The sequence below is a fragment of the Setaria viridis genome, chromosome 5 (genome assembly GCF_005286985.2).
Source record: "Setaria viridis chromosome 5, Setaria_viridis_v4.0, whole genome shotgun sequence".
NCBI classification, from domain to species: Eukaryota; Viridiplantae; Streptophyta; class Magnoliopsida; order Poales; family Poaceae; genus Setaria; species Setaria viridis.
The window spans coordinates 22757832-22781847 of NC_048267.2; the positions used below are offsets into that span (position 1 = coordinate 22757832).

Consider the following 24016-nt stretch of genomic DNA (forward strand, 5'->3'; position numbering starts at 1 on the left):
CATGAACACTCCAATAGTCGGTCGCAACATGGAGTATGACATCCGCAACATACAAATCAACGTATGCAACATAAAAAAAAATATGTAAAAAAATATGTAAAAGTAGCTCGCAACATGTCTACATGCAATTGATTCAAGAAAAACTCACCGCAACGGCTCGTTGTATTTCGCTCAACATCCATCAATAAACTTGATCGAGTAGAGTCCCGTAGCACTCAACAATCATAACTGCCACATCTTCACGCAACGGTTCCGACAACCAAAAATCTAATCAAGAAAATGTATCCCTCTCCATCTCAATGTAACAAACCAAACCCAAAAAAGAGTAGGCAATATCCCAAATCGACCATTGCATTAAACCCAAAATCAATTACTCCCTTCATCCTAAATTATAGGTTATTTTAACTTTTCTATATCCATATGTGTTTATGCATTTAAATATAATGAACACCTATGAACTTAGAAAAATCAAAATGACCTATGATTTAAAATGGAGAGGGTATTACAAACATTGTGAAAAAAAACTATTGAATCACCAATTGTGATTTGTGAAACATCTCGAATCAACGACCGCAACACCCCCATTAACTATTTCAACATTACACATCACCTTTTTCGGTGGTGACCGGGCTTCACACCCACAAGCTACTAGGTCGCGATGGCTCGACAACAGAAGCACCACATGTAGATGTAGCCATGGTCCAATTATGGCACAGCGAGCAGCAAGCTTCAATAGTAACCGGTGATCATCATGTAAGAATCGAGAGTGGGAGGGAGAGAAGCAGGCAGACTTGGAGAGAGATGGTAAGGGAGAGGAGTTAGAACAGGGTGGTTCCGAGTAGACCAATTTATAAGACTTAAAATAGTGCATGTCACCCAGCTGGTACGGAGAAGAGCCTAAATTATTAGAACTAGTAAGATATTCACTAGATCAGCTGATGAAAAAATGGATTACATTACAACACATGCACCCACTCAGAAATCCCTACCGTTACATAGATTGATATTTCCTGACACGATTCCAAGAATCCAGCAAATTCCTAGTTGTACAACAGCACAGATGAAAACATCTCTAAGCCTACGAGTTCTCTTTCTACACAAACAAAGACATCTCTGGTGGTTGGACAAACGAGAAGATGGCTTCACCAAAGACCTCGTACAGTGACCCCAAGAGATGACCGGCGTCCTGATCCTCTTTCCAAGCTTGCCTCAGCACCGTGGACACTTTCTGCGCAAGATCGCTGCCCTGATCCCTCCGGATCACAGCTGATGGGATGCTCTCTACCATCTGTCCAGAGGATGAGGCCTGCATCATGCTGGGGTTGCCCAACTGAGTGGAAAAGCCATCCATGGCTCCTTGCATGTTTCCTGCCATGGAGTTGACTGTTGCGTCCGTTGCCATCTTCTTCAGAGGTGGCTGGGATGCAGAGAGATCTGTGCTGGATTTCCGCTTATCTGAAATTCACAGAGCAGCATACCCTTACTCCCAAATTTTAACCGTTTAAATTGTAAATAGTTAGGAACATTTGGCAACTATCTGCCAGTCAAGGTGTTTCTAGTCTTTAGTGTTACATGTATTCAACACTTACTTGGGTTATTGGTTAAGACCCTTTTATCGCTCCTCAAAAGAGGGCGTGTCGATGGAGAAAGCAAAACAGGAAATAATTTGAGCCGATCATACAAGCATTTGCCTGCAGCACACTGAAAAACGCATCCCACTGGTAAGAAACTTAACTTGGCTTAAAATGCTCAACCAAAATACAGTAAAAAATGAATTGACTGAGAGCTCTGAACTGACCAGCAAGGCACCGTAAACACGCCAAGCTTCCTTCCTTTTCATCTCATTTTTCTGCTTCTCAAGCTGCAGTTCCGGCTCCAGAAGTTGCATATATGTCACAAGGTTGGGCAAAAGCAGCAACCTAATCTGGTAGGCAGCAAATACAATTAGCCAATGGATGACTAATACAAAAGATGAGTTGATTCAGTAGGCTTTACCGCACTGGGCCCCAATGCAGATATCCCTTGTACAGCACCATAATGTTGGGTCAATGATTTTGCAGGATCAAGAAACGCATGGATCAATGTTTTTGTTAACCGGGTTTGAAGGTTGTGATAGACATGACCAAACCTGCAAAACATCATGTTCAGTCGATCAAAATTGCCATGAGAAAAAAAAAACAATTACTGCAAATAGAAAAACCAATTAGCACTGAGAGCCAAAAATCGTAATTCAGCAAAAGTCTGCTAACAGTCAATGAGCAGAGTATGCAAAAAGCTATGGATCCATAAATTCAGAAAGAAAATTGAATTATGGAAACACATGAGACACAAAGAAAATGTCACCTAACCAACAAATGCATGAATGTAAACCTGAAATAACCTTCTATCTACACACAAAATAGCTACAAAAAACAAACATACCAGTTGGTCACAAAGGAAGAAAAAAGACACGCGTCGTATTTTCAGTAGCAGAACTATGCAATGGTTTATTGGTATGTTGGCCATTAAAGAACAAATAAGCTACCACGAAACTGATCATATTGCACATGGACTTCCATTTTACAGGAGTATTTAAGATGATCCCAAGAAATAACAATGTCTCCTATACAGTGTTTCAAAGGTGTCGCCTAGGCGACGCCTAGGCATCCAGGCAGACCCAGCTCGCCTTGGGGAACCGGTCCACCTTGTCACCTAGGCGATAAGGCGCGCAAGGCCCAAGGTCGCTTGTCGCCTTTGGAACACTGCTTATACATCGGAGGTCAAAATTCTATTTAATTGATCTTCATCCTATAGTTCACAAAAAGATAGCATAACTGAACTTTGTAAGATTTAGAAGTTTTATGGGAAGCAGAGCAATAGTACATTTTGTCTGAACAATAATAAAGATCATAGTATATGGGAATGTTGACGGCAACGGGGAGTTGCTAAACATAGATGTATTATTATAGAAAATTTCTACTGACACAATTAGCATACACTCACCTCCGGCATACCAAAGCAACCAAATTGGCAGAGAAGTCTCTAAGTTCCCAGTGGTTATCTGAGAGCCTATGCCCTAGCCTCTTTGCGACAATGCAAGTGATCATCGATGGCATCAACTGGTGCAACTGGCAACCAAGACAAATATTGCTAATTTAGAACTAATACGATGAAAAGAATACAGGTAATGGTTAAAAAAAAGGCAGGCATGTCACTATCAAAACTTTATGGTCTGCCACTTACATAAGGTTCAATATGAATGTGTGGATTATGAAGAAGACTTCGGACTACTCGCATGAGAGCAAATAAAACAGGAAGATCACCCAAACTCCGGGTAACCTGAAATTCAGATGGATGCACACTTTAAGATAATACCATCTCACATAAGCAACACTGAAAGCAAGATCACTAGTGTACAACCTCATCTGCGACAAAGTAGGAAAAGTAAGGAACCAATGGATGAAGGCCTGAATCTTTTGCCAAGCTCACTAAAGCTTCTTTAAAAAGGGATGTGTCAGATCTACTCAAAGTAAGCTCAGCTATTTTATCAAAGTACATCTGAAAAGTCAATCATTAAAGAGGAGTATAAGTTTCTTGGAAATATGTATGAGTTACAATGCACTATGTCATATGAGTTATAATGGATTATATCATAATCAAAGTACCTGTAGTTCTCTAGATAATACATGCTTAACAGGAAGCTTGACATCAACTGGAAGCCCGTCATCCTTCCCATGCTCAGACCTTTTATTTTCAGCTGGTGGTACAATTGCTGAAGCAAAATGCTAGTTGTCAGAACAACTGTTTTTATTTCCATACTAGGTAAGAATGTCACTAAATCTTGTCAAGTTTTAAAGTAAGGACTTTTAGTTCAAAAGAAGAAGAAGTAAGGACTATAGACATATAATTACAAACAAAGAGCTAACCATCAATAGGAGGATTCTCTGGAATTGCAGGCTGCACCCCCTCAATCGCTAACCAATGGGCTACAACTGCTGTGTCGAGAGGGGCCTTAGGCAGAGGAGCTTCAATAATCTGCATGACACCAACAAAGAAGAGACATTTCAAGTGAAAGATTCTGAAATAAGTAGTACAAACTTTTAGACATTGTTAATAACTTAATATTGCCCTTACCTCTTTGAAGTCTACCTCCCGGTCATCAAGATAGAAGAGATCCTTATGTCCAACAGCTCTCTTAAACCGCAATGGATCACCAGATGCAAATCCATATACAGGCTGATTGAGAACCCCAAGTAATCAAAAAAATGGAGTCAGCTTGAAAAAAATAATGTGTAACAGAGGAATTTAGACCATCTGCAATACAGAAGAACCATGAAAATGTGCGCACACAACTAGATTACAGCATCAATAGAAGAAAGGTATTTTCACACAAAAGAAGCTATTTGGACATATTTAGATACTTCAAAACCTACATCGTTCAAGGCAAGACATGACACTGGCCTAAAGTAAAATAATATAGAAAATTCGAGAAAATGCCATTGCATTAGTAGTGGAAAGGGAACATCAGGTGTTAGTTACCACTACCAGTAAATATACTCATCTAAAGTTCTAAACCAATCAGGCAAACTCAAACTTATCAGCAGATCACATCTATGAAATCTACACCTAACATTAAAGAGCGGTTGTTTCTTCCAACCGTCGCTTCTTTCAACCATCATGGTCATTTTGCAAAAAAAGCCTCTCAACTTTTTCATAATCAACCCGCAGTCCAAATGCTGAAGAGAGGAGGGGCTTGGGTGGAAAAAGGAGGGAAGGGAGGGGGTTAAGGGGGAAAAAGCTTCTCTTTCTTCGGAACAGAGAGGCGAAAGAGAGAGATTGGGCACGGGCAGCCGGCAGCGTTGATGGTGCGGCGACCGGCATCCTGCCGGCCACGGCCATGGAGAAGGGGAGGAGGGTGAGGCCGCGAGGCTTGAGCGAGGGGAGCGCGCCACCGCCGCTGGTGAGGCCGGAGCGCCTCGGCGTCCGCTCCGGGGGCCACGTCATGCGCGCCGCCGTCCTCCGCGATGCGGGGCCAGAGGCGGGGTCGAAGGAGGTGTTCGTGCCGACGCGGCGGCGCTTCAGGAGGGAGGGCGGGAGAGGCTACCACGACGGCCGCGCCGGTTCCGCTCCCTCATGCAACGAGGAGTAGGAGGAAGTGGTGGTGGCAAAGGGCGCGTGGTGGCGGCGGGTAGCAGCGTCGCACGTGCCGATCGGGCCGCCCTTGCCGGCGACGGCGTCGGGGGGGGGGGGGCGGTGGACGGAGAGGCTCATGATGGTGGGGTTGGTGCCTTCTCTGCGGGGAGGCCATGGCTCATTCGTTTCCTCTTCGTGTCCATCACCATGGCAAGCTGGAGCCCTGGGTGCGGCCGTGCCGGCTTGGGGGAGAAGAATGAGCGGCCGCCTGGAGATGAGGGCCGAGGCGCTGCCCATCCCTACCACGCGCAGGTGTGCTTGCGAGGTATGCTCCAGTCGATCTATTCTCCACCATCTCATCTCATCTCATCTCTTTCTATCTCTCTTGCAATTAGTTTGTGACGAGGATGGTTAGCAACAGCTCAGAGTGGAATTGGAGGAATGCAGCAAGGAACAAGGATATGTAGGGAGAATTGGGAGGTGGGTGAGTGATTAGCTAAGAACAGAGTTCAATGTTTCGTGGGGGCGGCGGTGGATGGAGAGGCTCATGATGGTGGGGCTGGTGGCTTCTCTGCGGGGAGGCCACGGCTCGTTCGTTTCCTCTTTGTGTCCATCACCATGGTGAGTTGGAGCCATGGGTGCGGCCGCGCCTGCTTGGGGGAGGAGAATGAGCGGCCGCCCGGAGATGAGGGCCGAGGCACTGCCCATCCCCACCACGCGCAGGTGCGCTTGCGAGGTACGCTCCAGTCGATCTATTCTCCACCATCTCATCTCATCTCATCTCTTTCTATCTCTCTTGCAATTAGTTTGTGACGAGGATGGTTAGCAACAGCTCGGAGTGGAATTGGAGGAATGCAGCAAGGATCAAGGATAGGTAGGGAGAATTGGGAGGTGGGTGAGTGATTAGCTAAGAACAGAGTTCAATGTTTACAATCTGGTGTTGTGTCCTCTCCTCTCTGAACCCCTCCTTTTAACCAGAGTTCACCACGAAGCTCGGCAAACACCAGACACGCTCTCACGAAGGGTTCTCCGTTGCTAGCGACGGCGCGCGGCTACTGCGCACATACCTGTAGAACGACAAGAGGTTCTACATGGAGATACATTGGGGATTCGTATTGCCCGTTGGCACCCCAGGGAGGTGAGCAACGATGATGTTTTCTGAGGAGGGGAAAGGAAGGATTGTTGTTCTTTGGGCTAGGATCTCAGAAGCAAATTTGAGTGGTTTGCTCGCTACATTGGTGTGGGCCATGCATCTAGCAAGAAATTCTAACAATTCGACTGTGCATTGCAAGTGGATCTTTTCTGAAATCCTGGACTGCTGCATATATTTACTGATAATTGACAAATATAGTTGACGTCATATGACCACTTTGGTGGAGTTTGCTCGATTATTTTGGCAGGAATCGGCTAGAATCGGAAACATACACCCCCAAGGGCAGTGGATCGAGCAAGCGCTACAGCCGCTAGACCCACATCTTCCACCCGTCGCTGCTGGTGGGTCCTTCGGTAATGTTCAGCCGGTGCGGTGAGCGTGTCGGCTCAACGGCACATGCACAGGCCACCGTGGGGCAGCGAGGCTCGCTTGACATGGGGCATGGCCATGCACCATGCGGGGAGAAAAAAAATTATATTCAATAATTTAGTAATTCAATTTGGCAAAGACCTAATTGAAAATTGACAAACAACATCATCAATTTAAAACCCAAGTTTTGTGCCATGTGTATTAGGGTGTGCGATGCTTTTTTCCTCCCGTGCATATTTCCTAGTGAGGAACAAATATTACAACTCTTGTTGGAAAAATGTAAAAGTGACCCAGTACAAGAGAACTAGTCATGTTACCCCTCCAGGCTGCTGAAATGAAATTTTGAGCTAACAAATATGGAATAGAAGTTGTAGGCTGGAAACTACTTATTCTACTCTTAACATTTAATTTCTTTTTAGCTACCATAAATACAATTCTCAATTTCTACAACATCTTAATTGTAGTCACACTTTTCAGATTTACTGAATCTGAATCAGAAAAACAGTAGGAAAAAAGATACTCCCTCCGTCCCAGAATATAGCTACGTTTAGGGTTCAAAATTTGTCCCAAATATAACTACGTTTTCAGTTCCCAACCCACATTTTACATGCAACTGGACCAAAATACCCTCACAGTTTTATCTCCCTACTCACTGCACGCAGCGCACATGGTGCTCAATTTGTGGCCTTAACTGTAGCTCTGCGGTAAAAATTGGCATGATCTTGGTGCCGTAAATTCATTTTCCTACACTGTATGTGCTGCCAGTTGATTTGTGCGGCTTGTCTCATTCCAGTAAAGGCACATAAATTGTGGCGGCAACAATTTAGCCTAGCACACGATCTTTCAAAAAAAAAAGATTTTTCTAGCACATCAAACTAATCTTGCAGCAAGGTGATTAGCCTATGGCCGGTCAGATGCGATTACCATGAAAGGCAGGGCATGGAGAGCGGGACAAGCGGCTGAATTAGTTACAGTGCTGTCAATTAGGGGCTAGGGGCAAATGTGACATTTTATCTATTTCCTTAATCTGTCTGAAAAACTCTAAATGTAGCTATATTTTGGGACAGAGGGAGTACTAATTCATTTGCTACTAAGTCAGCAGTATATGGCATAGAATAAATAGTTGACTTAACCAACATTACTATTATCCTGAAATTTTATCAAAGGAAGATAATTCACCTCAACATTCCTGAGGCTGAGAGCACTATCAACATCATCTGCAGTCAGAACTGTCCGTTTCGCATGCCGCATACATTTAATGGACTCCTGCAGCAGCACAACACAATATGAGATCGTCAAAATGACAACAAGAAAATGGCAAAGATATTCTTTGAGTGCTTCTATGATAAAGAGAGGAAAGGTTCCACAGATTTGTGTAATTAAACAATTAGCATAAGTGACAGAAAGGGCACAGACAGCATCAACAAAGTAGTGAATTGTGAAAACCAGTAGCTAATGAAATATCTGGCCAATGGATACTCTTATGTCATCCCCCCACTAGTACTTCGACAAAATCCTGATAGCCAACTAAGCTGTAGATCCCTTAAGGGAAAGAATGCTATGGACTCTACTATAGATGCAGCATAGTTTGAATTATCACATGAAAGAAAATAAAATAACTTTTCTATAGCAGCAAGATAAACATATCCATGGTACATAATCCAAGGAAAATGAGAAAGTGCAAAGACTGAGCAAAGGAAGGATAAATTGGAGCAGTATGCACCGGTTGTACCAATCAGAAAAAAAAAGGGACAGTGTCTCACTTAGCAGCTTTCTCCCATCATGCAGCCCGCAAAAATTCCAGACCAAATCATAAATGGTGTGTACTTAGCAGGAAAATCAGTAGCAATCAGTCAATTACAGGCAATTTAGAGAACTGACAGCAAACCACATGCTTCTTTTTCCCTACACCATGGCACATGTTGAGAAATTGTGGATAAGTCGGAGCATTTCCACCCCACAAGATTATAAGTACGCATCCTAAAAAACTAAAGGACGCACACTGCATTCGTTAGGCCAAAGCGCACGACCTGCAGTTAGCTCAACGGTAACAACTAAGAAAACAAAGAGACACAAAATGCTTACTGGGCTCCCCAGATTCAGCGCTCTGCTAACAAATCCAAGCACATTCCTAGGGAGAGGGAGAGGGAATCAACCCTCCCAGTTCATAAGAAGCAGAGCCGGAATCAAACCAAACCCTAGACAAGCGCACGGGACCTGACCTGCATGATCTCGCGGAGGCGGTACTCGACGTCGGGGGCGAGCGCGGCGGCGACATCGGGGCCGAGGCTGGGGATGCCGACGCTCTGGGCGATGACCTCGATCGTCTCCTTGGGCACGATGCTCATCGCGCTCCTCCCGGGCACGAATCCCCTGAACCCTAGTTTCTCTCTCTAGAGCTTCTTCCCCCAAATTCTTCCGAGCGGGGGATCGGTGGGGGCAGAGAGAGAGAGAGAGATGGGGATGGCTCGTTTGGGCTTAGACGCGCCAGACAACCAACGGGCTTATCGGCCCAGCAAAGCCATGGGCTGCAGAGAGCCGCGTCTGCGTCCAACCGAGCGAGCTGCTTGTTTTAGGAGCTCTTCCAATATAAACATGTACAATATTTTATTAATATCCATCAATATTTATCGACATTCATCAACATTTTTTTTAAAAAAATCTGACTTAATTGTTATCAATATTTCCTGATATTGATCAACATTTTTTCATATACCAACATTTTTGTTTAACTTTTTTCATTCACCAACATTATTGCTCAACAATTTTTTACGTGCACCAACTTTTTTCACTTGCCAACAATTTATTTGCCTCGTCAATACTTTTTATCAACATTTTTTTTAAATTCATCAACTTTTTCATGTAAAAAATGTTAAGATAGTTTATCTAATGTTGAGATAGTTTGTTAGGCCATTGTAGGCCAGTTATTAGGCTACTGCTAGGTTATAGATATTTAGTTATCTATCGTCTATCATTCGGAAGGTGGATAGGATTTCCCGCTTGCCGTCTTGGTAGGGATAGAAGGTGGTATTTTCTAATTTAGCCCTTTTAGAAAAGTATTTTTACAAACAAACCCTTAAAGAAACTTATTCCAAAATGGAACCATAGCTTAGCGTGCACCAGCCACATGGTGAGGTCTTTGCATCGGTGTGTCGTCAAACAACGCCAAAGGACTGCCACGCCATTGCCACGCGGCGCTCGATTTGGAAACGGAGAACGGGACAAGCGAGGAGGATGGAAGATTTGCTGCTCGGCGTGAAGGTATGCAACCCCCAATGTCCTTTACCAAAGACCACGCTAGTGCTGACGTGGTAACATCTTGGCGCGTGTAGAGATAATGCCAATCAAAAGATCTTGGTGCGCACACCCGTGCATGCCGAGCTTTTGGGTCCATTATTGGAATAAGTTTCGCTAGGGTTCTATTTATGAAAAAAGATTTCTGAAAGGGCTAAATTAGAAAAAAAAACACGGGATAGCGCACGAGCAATGTCACAAAACTTTCCGGGTCGATAAATTGAAACGTGATACGCTATCTTACAAAGATTTAATATGGCAGGAGTTACAATGTTCTCGTACCCAGGCCTTACCACGATACTGAACATATCAAGCCAAACATATTTTACCTTCGAATCACATCCTGCTGCCAGAGGCATCCTGTCGTCTTGACAGTTACCATTCAGTTCCACATGTATAGATACGTTTATAACCTTCTGATCTAGATTATTATAACTTGATTCCACAAGCATTTTTCTAAATTGACAAAATCACCACAAACATTTTATCGTATTGACTACCATTAAAAAATAGCGTGTTTTAACAGTATATCGATATATATGGAGAAATACGAGCACTCATGTTGAAGGGAGGACCCAAAGCAAGTTTGCAGGTTCCGTCACATGAAATGTGTTCGCTTTTCTCTATTCATTTTGTGAGAGTTTTTTTTTATATAATGCAAAACTCGCGTCTACACCGCAAAATTAGTACCGACACAGGTAGGTCATGTGTGCCACCGTGTCACCTCGTAATGACTACGCGAATAGGCAGCACCGATACGATATGGTGGCATGCAGAACTCAGGACTATCCATGTCAGCCCCTTTCTTTTCCAAGTATTGCAAATGGTGGTGTATAACATTGAAGATGTTGTCATGTGTTTGCATTGGTCGTTGTGGCGTGATAGTTGTCATATCATTTGTTTCTTTTCTCCTTTTGTTTTCGGATATGTTTGTTAGTGCTCTGCTCCTCCAATTCATTCAGTTGAGTATTTGTGATTTTTGTCCTGAAAAGTGCAAGTTGTTTCTTTTGTCGAAGAGGCAAAAGGAAGGGGTAAACATAATCACAAATATCTTTTTTTTTTGTTTCTGGGAAAAGGGTAGATGCAAAATTAAGGTGCAACCAGACCAAGGAAAAGAAAGTGAAGACGATCATATTTACACCCATCCCTTTACAGTAACTTGTTAGAGTTGATCTCCAACGATCGAGTCAGACTCTGATCCCGCATCCTGATCGGAGGTGCACAACCAACCCATGGTTGCGGGCCCTCATTGCGCAGCGCTATAAACAGAGAGGTGGGGCTGGGGGCACGCACGCCAAGGTTCACTGTGCCCACCAAATCCACCTGACAAAACCCTAGACCGATCTACCCACCTGACAAAATCCTAGACCGATCTACTAGAAGCTATAAGCGATGGGAAACACCACCGCCACCGCCACCGCCATGGCGAGCTCGTCCTCCAAGTCCGATGGTCGGTGACCCTACTATCTATGTCTCTCTCTCACTCTCTCGGTTAGCCATGAGACACCTTGTTGATTTTAGTCTAAGATAAGTTAATCACCCGCTAGATTCACACCTAGAGAACCAAGTAATCCTATCAATGGTATCAGTAGCCTAACACTAGCGTGTAGATCTAGTCGAGGAAGTTTTCATCGAATCAATTAGAAGGAGGGGATTTCGATCTCGAGTAAAAAACGAAAGAAAAATTTCAGAATTTTTTCTAAGACGGCAGCCGCCGGATCCACCCGACGATCACCAGCGGCGCTCCACCGCAAGACCTAAAGACGACGGTCGTGGGATTTTGAACCGACAGCCGCCGGTAGCTAACCCTAATCCTAAAGTAGAAAGGGGAAAGGGTTGAGGGGGTAACTCACCGGATCAGCTCCAGGAAGACCGCCTTGGCTCGCCGGCACTACGGGTGAATGTGCGCGTCGGCGAGGGGGGCTGCGGGGGAGCCAGGAGCCTGTGGGGGGAGCCACTAGGGAGCCGCGCGCGTCGTTGACCTTCGGTTCGCTGCGCCGCCACCTCGCTCGCTCTGCTCAGCGCCGCCACTCGTCGGTGCTCGGCTCGTCGCGCACTCACACGCTCGCGGCTGCAGCAGAGGAAGAAATGAAGCGTGTTATGGTTCGCACATGGGGAACGACTGCGAGCAGGGTTTTGTTTGCCTGATCCACGCGCTCTGCCGTTGATCTTCGATGGACGACCGAGATACGTCAGGCCAGCTTTCGGCCTAAGCAGGAGGGCGAATTGCCAGCCCAGGCCCAGGTTACGGCTTGGGGAGGACTTCGCGCGTGCTAGCGCTGCCAGGCTAGGCCGTTTCCTCGCGCGGGCTGGCAAAACAGTAACCTTAGGCCCAGGCGTGCGTGGGGGAAGACTGGACCGCGGTTTCGCTGCCACACACTGGGCCTGACAGGCCATTAGCTGGGCCGCTTCCTCGCGTGGACCGGAAGAACATTGCACATTGAGCCCTTTTCTTTTTCCTTATTTCCAGCGAATTTCGTATTTTTTCTGAAAATTGAATTAAGGCTCAAATAGAATTAGTTTTGAGGAGTTTTTCCTGTGGGTAAAATTCACAAATCAAGTTTAAGGCTCAGCATGCTTCCGCTGTGTTAAGTTTAAGATAAGTTGAATTTTTGGCATTATTTTGCCAATTTATGCATTAAGTTAAGAATTTTGATCTATTTTTCTAATTAAATTGGAACCAACAGGAAAATTTAATTATAAAATAAGTAATTTTTCTAAGTATAATAATTTTATCTGCTGACCAATGTCTTTGATAAGATTATTATAGTAGCAAGTTTATTTTATCATTAATGATTCTATTTGTGCCCAACAGTGATATAGAATTAATATTGAGAAGTTTCATGTTTTAATTTGACCAACGTTGAATTAACTCAAATTTTTTTTTGAATTTTTATTTTTAAGCAATCCTTTGAGTTATATCTCATCCATAGAGCCCCTCAATGGAGGGAATTACAGCTCGTGGCGAGAGACGATTGAGATAGCGCTTACGCTGTCGGATATTGATCTAGCACTGACTGCTCCCTGTCCTATTGCTCCTAAGGACCCTGAGGGGTGAGAATGAGAGCTAAAAAGATTTTCACGCTCGAGTGCGTGATCATGCACCAATTAGAATGGAGTACGATCTTGATCATGCACAGTGTGATCAGTCAAACCGCAAGTACTTGATGGTGATTAAGAGCTCCATTGTGAAGGTTATAAGGGGAGCAATCCCAGAGTGTACCACCGCTAGAGAGTACCTTAGGAAGGTGGAGAGTTAGTTCACTGGCTCTTCAAAGGCTTATGCAAGCACTCTCATTAAGAGGCTAGTTACTAAGAAGTACACGGGTGGTGGGGTAAAGGAGCACATATTGAGGATGAGCAACATGGCATCTAAGCTTAAGCCTATGGACATAGGGCTCAGTGATGAGTTTCTAGACCATTTGATCTTTGCCTCCCTACCTAAGGAATTTGAGGGTTTTGTTGTTAATATCAACTCACAGCCTGATAAGTGGGGCATTGAGAAGCTTATTGTCATGTGTGTGTAAGAAGAGGAGAGAATTAAGGGCTCACGTTGGTGATTCTATCAACTACGTGAGGCAAAATAAGAAGAGGAGTTATTATAACAAGAATTCTAAGCCACAAGAGATACCTTAGTGGGACAATACCTCCTCTTCTAAGGCACATGGAAAGACTCCATAAAATGATCACCATCAGAGTTCAAAACCATGAAGTGGTGGACAAGGACACTTGCAAGTGGTGCAAGAAGAAGGAACACTATTAGAAGAATTGTGTGGATTTCCTGAAGCATCTATATAAGAAAGGTGAAGACCTTATTATATTTGTAGATGAGTCCTTGTATTTAAGTTATGCAAAATCTACTTGGTGGATTGATTCAGGTGCAACTATTCATGTTGCAAATTCATTACAGGAATTTCACATGAGGAGGACCTTGCAAAGAGGAGAAAGAACCATTCAAGTAGCAAATGGCGCAGAAGCTAAAGTCGAAGCCATAGGAGAACAGCCATTAGAATTAATTGATGGTTTTGTACTTTATGTACGAGATGTTCTCTATGTACCCTCTTTATATAGAAATTTAATAAGTGTCTCGCGCTTAGACAGCGATGGATTTGCTTGTTAATGAGAATGTGAATGCCTCCTCGTCTATGAATGTAAGAAATAAGAGGAAAACAATTTATGATGTATCTTCGAAATTATGGCACTATAGTTTAGGCCATATTTTGAGGGGGAGAATTGAACAATTAATTAAGGAATCAATTCTTCCATCCTTAGAATTTTAGATTTAGAGCAATGCATTGATTGCATTAAGGGAAAGTATATTAAGAAAATTAAGAAAGATGTCAAATGAAGCGTAGGAATTTTAGAAATAATTTACACAGACATCTGTGGTCCGTTTCCTATGACATCTGTGGATGGTTATGATTCATTTATAATATTCACAGATGATTATTCACGTTATGGCTATATTTATCCAATTAAGGATTATCCAATTAAGGAACGATCAGAAGCGTTGGATAAATTTAAGATATTTGAGGCTGAAGTAGAAAATCAGCATAATTTAAAGATTAAGATAGTAAGATTCGACCATGGGGGGAGGGAGAGAGTACTACGGTCGACATATCCCATATGGCCAAGTTCCTAGACCTTTTGCAAGGTTTCTACAGGAAAATGGTATAGTTACCCGGTACTCTACACCGGGTGAGCCTCAGCAGAATGGAGTAGCTGAAAGACTTAACCGTATCTTATTGGATATGGTGAGAAGTATGATAAGTTACTCCACTTTACCAATTAATTTGTGGATGGAGGTATTAAAAACCGCCATTCACATTCTTAATCGGGTTCCAATTAAGTCGGTGTATAAAACACCATATGAGTTGTGGACTGGACAAGAGCCCTTACTAAATTATTTGTGTGGGGGGGCTGTCCAGCTGAAGCTAAAGTATTTAACCCAAATATTGAAAAACTAGATCCTAAGACAGTCAGTTTCCATTTCATTGGCTATCCAGATAAGTCAAAAGGCTATTGTTTCTACTGTCCTGATAGACGTACTAAGTTTGTAGAAACAAAACACGCTGTCTTTTTGGAGGATGAGATGACCAGGGAGAGCATGATAGCTCGAGAAATTGGCCTTGAGGAGAAGCGGGTATACGTACTCACTCTGATGATTCAGGAACTATTTTTCTCGATACCCGTTGCTGCTGCTCCGACAGCGCAAGACACTATGGTAACAACACCTGTTGTTAGTTCTCCCGTGGCAACAACAAATGAAGATGAGGAACCTGTCCTTCAGGATCCTATAGAACCGGTTCTCACACATGAGGAAGAGCTGCAATAGCCCCATATGGAAGATGTGCCAAATGTTGAGGCTCCCAGAAGGTCTCAAAGAGTTTGAAAACCAGCTATCCCTGATGACTACGAAGTCTATGTTAGTGAAGAAGTTCAAATGGAGGGAGATTCCACCTCGTTTGAAGAAGCCATGAGAAGCGCTGACTCATGAAAATAGCTTGAAGCTATGGAAGATGAAATGAGATCTATGAGTAGCAATAAAGTGTGGGATTTAGAAGAAATTTCTAAAGGAGCCAAGACAATAGGTTGTAAATGGGTCTACAAAATAAAATGTGACTCCAAAGGGAATGTGAAAAGATATAAAGCGCGACTTGTGGCAAAAGGCTTCACACAGAGAGAAGGAATAGATTATAATCATATATTTTCTTCAGTCTCATATAAGGATTCTTTTAGAATCATAATGGCTTTAGTGGCGCACTATGATTTGGAATTACATCATATGGGTGTAAAGATAGCATTTCTCAATGGAGATTTATGTGAAGATGTTTACATGGCACAACCCAAAGGTTTTGTCATGTAAGGAAAAGAACATATAGGATGTTGCCTAAAGAAATCCATTTACGGATTAAAACAAGCCTCCAGACAGTGGTATTTGAAGTTTGATGAAATAGTAAGAAAATTTGGGTTTAATGAGAATAAGGAGAACAATTGTGTTTATGCAAAGTTCAAGAATGAAAAATTCATTTTTCTCATCCTGTATGTAGATGACATCTTACTCACTAGTAGTGATGTTAATCTGCTATCGGAGATAAAGAAGTTTTTGTCCTCGAATTTTGATATGAAAGATCTCGATGAAGCTTCATTCGTTTTAGGAATTGAAATTCACCGAGATATAAGAAAAGGAGTTTTAGGATTATCGCAAAAGGCATACTTGGAAAAGATTTTAAAGAAATATAGTATGCATGCGAGTAAACCTACACCTGCTCCCATAGTCAAGGGCGATAGATTTAGAAAATTTCAGTATCCCAGGAACTAATACGAGATCAATTAAATGAAAGCGGTTCCACATGCTTCAGCTGTCGGAACCTTAATGTATGCTCAAGTATGTACACGCCCTGACTTAGCTTTTATGACCGGGATACTTGGCAGATATCAAGATAATCCAGGAATAGATCATTGGAGAATGGTAAAGAAGGCATTGCGTTATACACAAGTTACGAAAGGCCTCATGTTAACGTACAGAAAAACTGATTCCCTAGAAATAGAGGGTACTCAGATTCAGATTTTGCGGGAGATGTAGACGATAGAAAATCCACATTAGGTTATATATTCACTCTCGCAGGTGGAGCCATATCATGGAAAAGCTCCGAGCAAACCGTCATTGCATCATCCATGATGTATGCCGAGTTTGTAGCATGTTATGAGGCCACAGGACAGGCAAAATGGCTAAAGAAATTTGTATCCGGGTTGAAAGTGGTAGACAACATTCAAAAGCCACTCAAGATGTACTGCGACAATGAAACAACAGTGTTTTATGCTCACAACAATAAGTCAAGTGGTGCTACCAAACATATTGACATCAAGTTTTATATTGTGAAAAAGAAAATCTAGGATCATACCATTAGTCTAGAGCATATAAGAATAAAGGAAATGCTCACGGATCCACGCATGAAAGGCTTACCACCCAATGTGTTCAGAGAACACTTAGCCGGCATGAGTTTACAGGAAAGCCTATGATCTGTGGATACTAGGCTCATGATAAGTTAAGAATCTATTTCAAAATAGAAAGGTGTATTGTAGCTGTTGAATCCGACAACAGGTAACTGACTATCATGACGAGGCATACTCTATACACTAATATGTAATGAAATGGGAGCCAAGTTAAGTGTTAAAGTTGAAGTTTAAGTTTAAACATAAGGTGAGATCAAGTTAAGTGTTAAAGTTTAAGTTTAAGTTTAAACATATGGTGAGATCAAGGGGGAGAATGTTAGAGTTGATCTCCACTGACTCGGTCCAACGACCGAGTCGGACCCTGATCCCGCGCCTTGATCGGGGGCGCACAACCAACCCATGGTTGCGGACCCCCGTCGCGTAGCGCTAGAAAGAGAGATGTGGGGCTGAGGGCACGCATGCCAAGGTTCATCATGCCCACCAAACCCACCTGACAAAACCCTAGACCTATCTACTAGGCACTGTAAGCGACGGGAAGCACTGCCGCCATCTCTGCCCTTGCCACCGCCGCCGCCGTCACCGCCATGGCGAGCTCGCCATCCAAGCTCGATGGTAGGTGACCCTACTCTCTTTGTCTCTCTCTCACTCTCTCGGTTAGCCATGAGACACCTTGTTGATTTTAGTCTAAGTTAGGTTAATCATCCGCTAGATTCACACCTGCCTAGAGATCCAAGTAATCGTATCGTAACTAAACCACTCCAATCCTGACCACACTCATTTAGGCATCAGCGTCAAGATTGGAAAGGCCAGCGGTCGACTCCTACAGCAAGGTGCTCGGCGTCGACCGCGGTGCTGGGGACGATGACTTCACCATCAGTAGGAGATGGAGGTCAAGTTCAAGTAGATCTCTGAGGCACACCGGGCTCGTGGGAGAGGCTAGGACGGCGGTGACGCGCAGGTTTCGGGGCTGTAGAGCGCGGAATCCGGAGATGACGCGGCGTCAGCGTCGGAGGCCGACGAGGTGCGCAGTGTCGGGGCCAGGGGCAAAAACGGGATAGCATGTTTCGATCGAGTGAGTCTACATTCTGCTCTGAAGTGCGCTGCCAAATATTGACGAACAGAGGGAGTGCATGATAGTAGCACAAGATGAGATGTCTCGCATTCCAAACACCGATCGAACAATGAGCGAAACCAAAATGAAACAAGAATCACGCGTAAGCAAGCAGCCATGCAGGCCTACAGGCATGCAAATATGCAATCACGCGCTATTATTCTGTAAGCTACAACGACGACACACTGGCCTGCACATGCATGTGTCCATGCATGCTCGATCGATGAGCTGAGCTCATCAGGACTCCTGGCTTGGTAGCGGGCAGCAGCATGTGTACATCAACCGCTCCCGGCAGAACGCCTCCGTTTCATCCCAGCGGCGTGACCATTTCCCTGGTGTCTTGCAGGCTTTGATGGCACGACGGGTGCAATACTCGGTGGCAGCACCGCAATTCTTGACGCAAGCCGGGGGCTCGGCTGCCACGGCGGCCGGACCCATGGACGGCGACGATGACAGGAGGAGGAGGAGCGTGAGGAAGACGGCGACGACGGCCATCATCCTTCTTAGCGTGGAGGCACCCGAGGAAGCCATTGACGATTGGCTCGTATCAAGAGAATATTGGTGAAGCTGGCTTCTAGCTGGATGCTTGCTCCCGTATGCTTGGGCAGCTGGTGCTATTTGAAGGCAGCAAACGGTGTGGGACACTGGGACGCCAGCTAGTTGACCAGGAAATTTGTATATGTGTAGCCTGCACCTTGTTTCTAGTTGACAATCGATATATACAAATGAGCTCGTGCTCCATTTTATTTCCTCGATCATGCAATGCACTGATTGTCCACGTGGATGGCCGTCTCTTATTTATGTAAGTGTACAGTGTGCTGACACAACAATAGGGACTATATGTACAATATGAAGCACTCGTGATCCATCCCTAGTGTAAAAAACTATATATCATTCTATGCATGCTGAGCACGGTCGGTCATCATCATTGTAAGAGCACCTCCAAAAGTGCCTAAAAATAGAGGTTCAAAAATATGATTTTAGTATCTTGCCAAAAGGATGACGTTAAGCCGCAATCCATCGCGCAAAAGCGCGAGGGCGCGACCCTCTCATGTTTTCACTACGCTTTGAAGGACTCTTCTATTCCTATTTTGATCGTGCCTGGTTGGACACAGCTTGGCGTTTTTGGAATTCAAAAATGTGTGCATAGATGTCTGGAGCACCCGCGTGGGAAGAAATATATGGTTGGTGTATATACTATTGCGTTCTCTGTGAGCTTAAAACACCATTACTCTCACATACATTGTCTGTTTTCAATTCCAATCGCACCATTAATTTTCTTAGAACGAGGTTTAGAACACAAGACCCACATTACATATATATTGATGTCATTTTGTGTGTAGTGTCAACTTATGCGTTGTGATACTATCAACTTATATACAAGTTATGTATCAATTTATGTAAAATATCTTTATAGCAACTCACATTTTATTATGATTTGCTATGACTTTGATCTTAATCTGTAGAAATTTTTGTGTGAATACCTAGGAGTAACCACAGAATGTATACCGTTAACTTGTGTAGAAATATCTAGCAGCAGCTTATAATAACCTTAGTGATTGTTTAGTAGCAAATAATGTAAAACATTAAGTGAATGCCTGGTGACAACGTCAGTGAACCTCAGAAAACGCAAGTAAATGTCCCATAGCAACTTCAGTGAATTTCTCGCGTCAACTTCTATATAGCATACAGTAATTTATGTGTACGTCTTATATCAACTTATGTAGATACTGTAGCTACTTATGTGAATTGCAATATTGTTCTCATTTTTTTAAAGATCTACTGAATACAATGTGAAATTGGAATTTGAAGCGGACAAAATACGAAATAATTATAGCCATCCAAGAGAAAAAAAAAATTGTATTGAATAACGCAACTTGCTCGGCCCAAAAAAAGCAGGGGGCTTCGCCCCAAAAACTGCTCGGCCTGTGCTTCGTGCTCGACCCAAATTGCACGACAGCCGTGAAAAAAACACAATCTGCACGGTCAGCGCTGGTCGGCCAGCGTCGCGTGATAAGTGGGAAGCGCCACCAGTCGCTTTATAACTTTTTCCTTGCCAAAAACTATTGGGAGTAAAAAAACTGCCTAGCTCCAACAGTTCCCAAAAATTTAACGGCACGGCTAGCGCCCGAACCTCTGATAGAAATTTCCCCATCGAACGCTCCTTTGCAACATCAAAATAAAACATATGCAACATTAAATATTTATGGTTGCAATATTGAAAAATATGCGAAAAAAATGACTACATTGTTCACTCAAGGATAGAACATTCCCGACGCAACATAAACACTATGTTTCATGCAATATTCACTGTGAAACATGCAGAAACAATAGTTGCACCATCGGATATTTAACTATTGCAGCATATGTCGAGTTGTCCAATTTTTTTTATTCTGGACGTCAATTCTGTAGCATTACCGAAAATTTAATTTCAGAATAGATCTAATTACTACCCCATCATCCAATGTGCGCCCTCCATACCAGCCCTCCCTCCTCTGTCCCCTTCCTTTGCCTACTCGAGCACATTTCGTTATTTTTCTTCGTGACCGATCTGACCATTCAAGCTGCTTCTAATGTGTCCTTGATGCCAGATTCACATTGGATACGCAACTACACAAGAGCCTGACGCATTTGAGAAACAACTCTCCGCTGCTTGCTCCTGGCCACATATAGTTTATGTTTGTCCCTCCCGATTCGTTCAATTCAACAATCATCTTTACTGCCGGATTCAGAAGGCATCTGCATTGAAAGTTATGATCGGAAGTTGTTATCATGAGTTCAGCTATGGATTTCTCATTCATCATCGACTTCCATTGACCTCTCATGGCTGGGAGATGCGACGGCAGGTTGGGCGATGGGATTGGATCGGAGCAGTGACAGGACCAGAGTCAGGGGTGACATCCAAGGTCTCTTCCAGACTGCCAAGGAGCAACACGATGACACCTACTGGGGAGATGCAGGGCACCACACCGTGGCTGCCTGCACGAGCAGCGCAGATGCATGGGGCGCCGGCATCGCTGCGGAGATTAGGAGAGGCTGGCGGGTTGAACTGCTGAAGGTAAAACAATGCGTAGGAGGTGAAATCACGTGGGAGGAAGAAAAAAAAGTTGAAAGCCATCGGGGATTGGGAGTGCAATCCAGCGGCGGAAATTTGCACTAATGGGTCTGATGGCCTTTAGTACCGGGTGGAGGCTCCACCCGGTACTAAAGGGTTTTCTCCGCCTCCCTTCATTTGCAGCTCCCCCGTGCAAGGACTTTAATTTCCTCTGCCTCCCTCCCTCCTCTCTCCATCCGCTAGCCTTATCCTCTCTCCATCTCTCTCACCCTCCCTCCGCCTTCCTCTAGCTCCACCGCACCGGCCCCCTCCCTCCCTCCCCGGCCTCCCCTCTCCTCCCCCCTCTGCTCGACCCTCACCTCATTCCTGAGGCGAGGTGCGGTGGCGGTGGCCATTGGGGCACAGATGGAGCGGCTGGCGGGATGCGGCGGATGGAGCGGCTGGCAGGATGCAGTGGATGGAGCAGCGGCGGCGGGATGCGGGATCGGGGATGGCGGGATGCGGGCCGGGGATGGCGGGATAAGGGGTTGGGGGAGGGCGGCAGCGGGGGGAGGCCAGCGGTTGGCGGGAGGATGGGGCTGGAGGCGGGAGGGGGGAGGCCGTCGACCGGCGGGGGCCGGCCAAGTGGGGGGGGAGGAGGGGCGGGCAGAGGTCGGGATTTCTTTTTTTAATTTTTTAATACCTTTTAGTATCGATTATTTCAACTGGTACTAAAGGGCCCCCTTTAGTACTGAACTAGTAGTACTGGTGGCACAACTAGTACTAAAGGGGGTTAGGAACTGGTACTGAAGGTCCTTTCCCTAGTAGTGTTGGCTCGAGTGGCCGCTGGTATTGGGCGCACGAAAAGATTAGGTACCGGCTTGGGCTACTGTTGGAGAGATGTTTTTGTTGTTTGCTCCCAAAATTAATTTTTGGAAGTGAATTTTGGGCACTCTTGGAAATGCTCTAAGGTGATGCCACGGTGACCTGGGTGGCCAGCGGGCACAATAAAAAGCCATCGACCGACTCATAGCTGCACACCGCTGCGCGCATATGTTGGGACTTAATTTGAATGGCTGGTGCATATGTTGGAGACAGGTAACTGCTATTTATTCTCGATTTGGCTTCTAATAGTGTCATGAACCAATTTTTTTAAAACCTTTTATCCATTACTATCTTTGCTCATACTTTAAATTACAAAAAAGAGAATGAATTGGACCTTTTCCTGTAACTTTTCACTCGTATTTTTTCACCCACAGGATGATTTCACTCGTATTTTTTCACCCACAGGATGATCCGAGGTTTTATCCTCTAAGTGTATTTTTCACCACTTCTTATTTTTTGGCATAACTTTTTTACTCCATATATTGATTTTGATGACCTTGACCCTATGTATAACTTGTGATGAGCTCTATAAGATTGTATATAAACTTATCTCATTTTATTATATTAATTTTAGAAAAATCTAATTCATTCATCTCCTTTTCTAGTTTTTTCAAAAGACATCTCTTAATTACAAAGAGAAAAGGAATTGGTCTTTCCCATAACTTTTCACGCTAGGCTCCAATTTTGGTAATCTTTGACTTTGTGGAAAGACTACGAATAGTTGTGCTTTAGTTGCATGCGTTCGTATTTGAATTCGAATGAAAGAATTAAATTTAAGTACTTGCTTTGTTAAAGCAACTCGGATTTTCACTATGGGACATATGTTTTTTATAATAAGTAAATTGCACCCACCATATAACAACTTGTTAGATGGGCATAGATTAGTCCAATAACTAATAAAATGCTTAATCTAGTACACACAAGATAAATCACTGAAATACAAGATAGGAAGCAAAGTCTAAACTACAACTCAAGTCAATATAACATGGAAAGATAAAGTGCGGAAAGTAATGCTGACTCGAAAGTTGTTGAAGAGAACTTATATTGATAAAGTCAAAGGCAAAGATACAAGAGCTATACTAGAATCCCAAAGATGACTCCGGAATTCAAAGACAAGCTCGACTCGACTCTAAATCCCAACTACTACTACCTAACTCTAGAAAGTGGAAGAATGTAGAGCTCCTCTTGGTGTGTGTTTAACAAGTGAGGCATTCACCCCTATTTATAGTCTAGGAGTGAGAGGCAAGACGGTGCAGTGGTTAGGTGTTTGGCGCCGAGGTGGGGCCAATTGGCTTAGGTTGGTGGGTAGCCTTTGGGTCCTCTATCCTTGCTCATGTGTGGCTTGGATTCCTTCTAGATGGTGGTTACCCAATTACCCGGACGTGGTCTGAAGCCGGAGGGTGCAAGTGTAGGCCTACCGATCTAGGTGGGGCCATCTGGCCTGGCACTCGAGCCTCTAGCCATCTGATGCATCGCCTCATCTCTTGTACACCTCTAACTGTTCACCCACATGTGAAGTTGGTGTTAGTTGCAAGCGTTTACCCCAAGGGAGAGGTGTTGACGGCAGTTAGCACGCTAATTTGTGAACCGCAAGTGCACGGATCATCATAGTTTTTCCCTTAGAGTATTCCATCCAAGGTTTATCAATCTGTGGATCGGCAGCAAACTGACTAGGGTTTTCCATATAATCTAACAAATCTAATCCTAACATGAAGCATGGATTGTGAAGGGTAACCTTGATGTAACCTTGATATAAAGATTGACATCATGAATAAGAGTAGATCACATCCACAGATATATATAATATAACACCACCAAGTATAGCAAGAGCCTATCATCTTCTCATTGTAGTTCCAGCCAAAGCGGTAACCAACCTTTGTAGCACCTTGATAAAGAGTCATCTCTCAGAACGGCGGCTCGCAAGCGGCCTACTTTCTCATGGTTGCCACTGCGAGGTGCGTGTTGACACCTCCATTTTCCCAAAGTTTTACTTCAAATGACTCCCACAATACTCACCATCATTCTACTCAACATTATGCAATCGTTCGGCCTTTTCCCTCCCACATGTTGTCACCACGCAAGGGTAATCACACCGACTTTC

At 44.0% G+C, this 24016-nt stretch overlaps 1 protein-coding gene and 1 pseudogene across 2 annotated transcripts; one reads left to right on the plus strand and one right to left on the minus strand.

The window, feature by feature from the left end:
- Nucleotides 1-884: 884 nt before the first annotated feature.
- LOC117858126 (transcription initiation factor TFIID subunit 6) lies at nt 885-9101 on the minus strand. Of its 2 annotated transcripts, none has more exons than XM_034741130.2 (12): nt 8857-9101; nt 7814-7900; nt 4114-4215; nt 3906-4014; nt 3645-3751; nt 3400-3537; nt 3223-3318; nt 2983-3107; nt 1996-2128; nt 1799-1924; nt 1590-1701; nt 885-1455 (listed from the first exon to the last, which is right to left on the minus strand). In XM_034741130.2, the coding sequence occupies exons 1-12, from the start codon at nt 8980-8982 to the stop codon at nt 1094-1096; spliced, it is 1623 nt and encodes a 540-aa protein (XP_034597021.1). In that variant the 5' UTR covers nt 8983-9101; the 3' UTR covers nt 885-1093. The 2 variants fall into 2 exon arrangements, with proteins under 2 accessions (XP_034597021.1, XP_072149628.1); XM_072293527.1 differs by lacking the exon at nt 8857-9101 and adding an exon at nt 8720-8742.
- A 2219-nt stretch (nt 9102-11320) lies between these two features.
- Nucleotides 11321-13909, plus strand: LOC140222833 (uncharacterized; annotated as a pseudogene).
- The last annotated feature ends 10107 nt before the right edge of the window (nt 13910-24016 follow it).

Coding starts and splice junctions, on each gene's coding strand:
- LOC117858126 (XM_034741130.2), bottom strand. CDS start 8,982: ATGAGCATCGTGCCCAAGGAGACGATCGAGGTCATCGCCCAGAGCGTC. Junction 7,901..8,856: donor GCCTCCGCGAGATCATGCAG/GTCAGGTCCCGT, acceptor GTGCTGCTGCAG/GAGTCCATTAAATGTATGCG. Junction 2,129..2,982: donor GTTGCTTTGGTATGCCGGAG/GTGAGTGTATGC, acceptor GATGTTTTGCAG/GTTTGGTCATGTCTATCACA.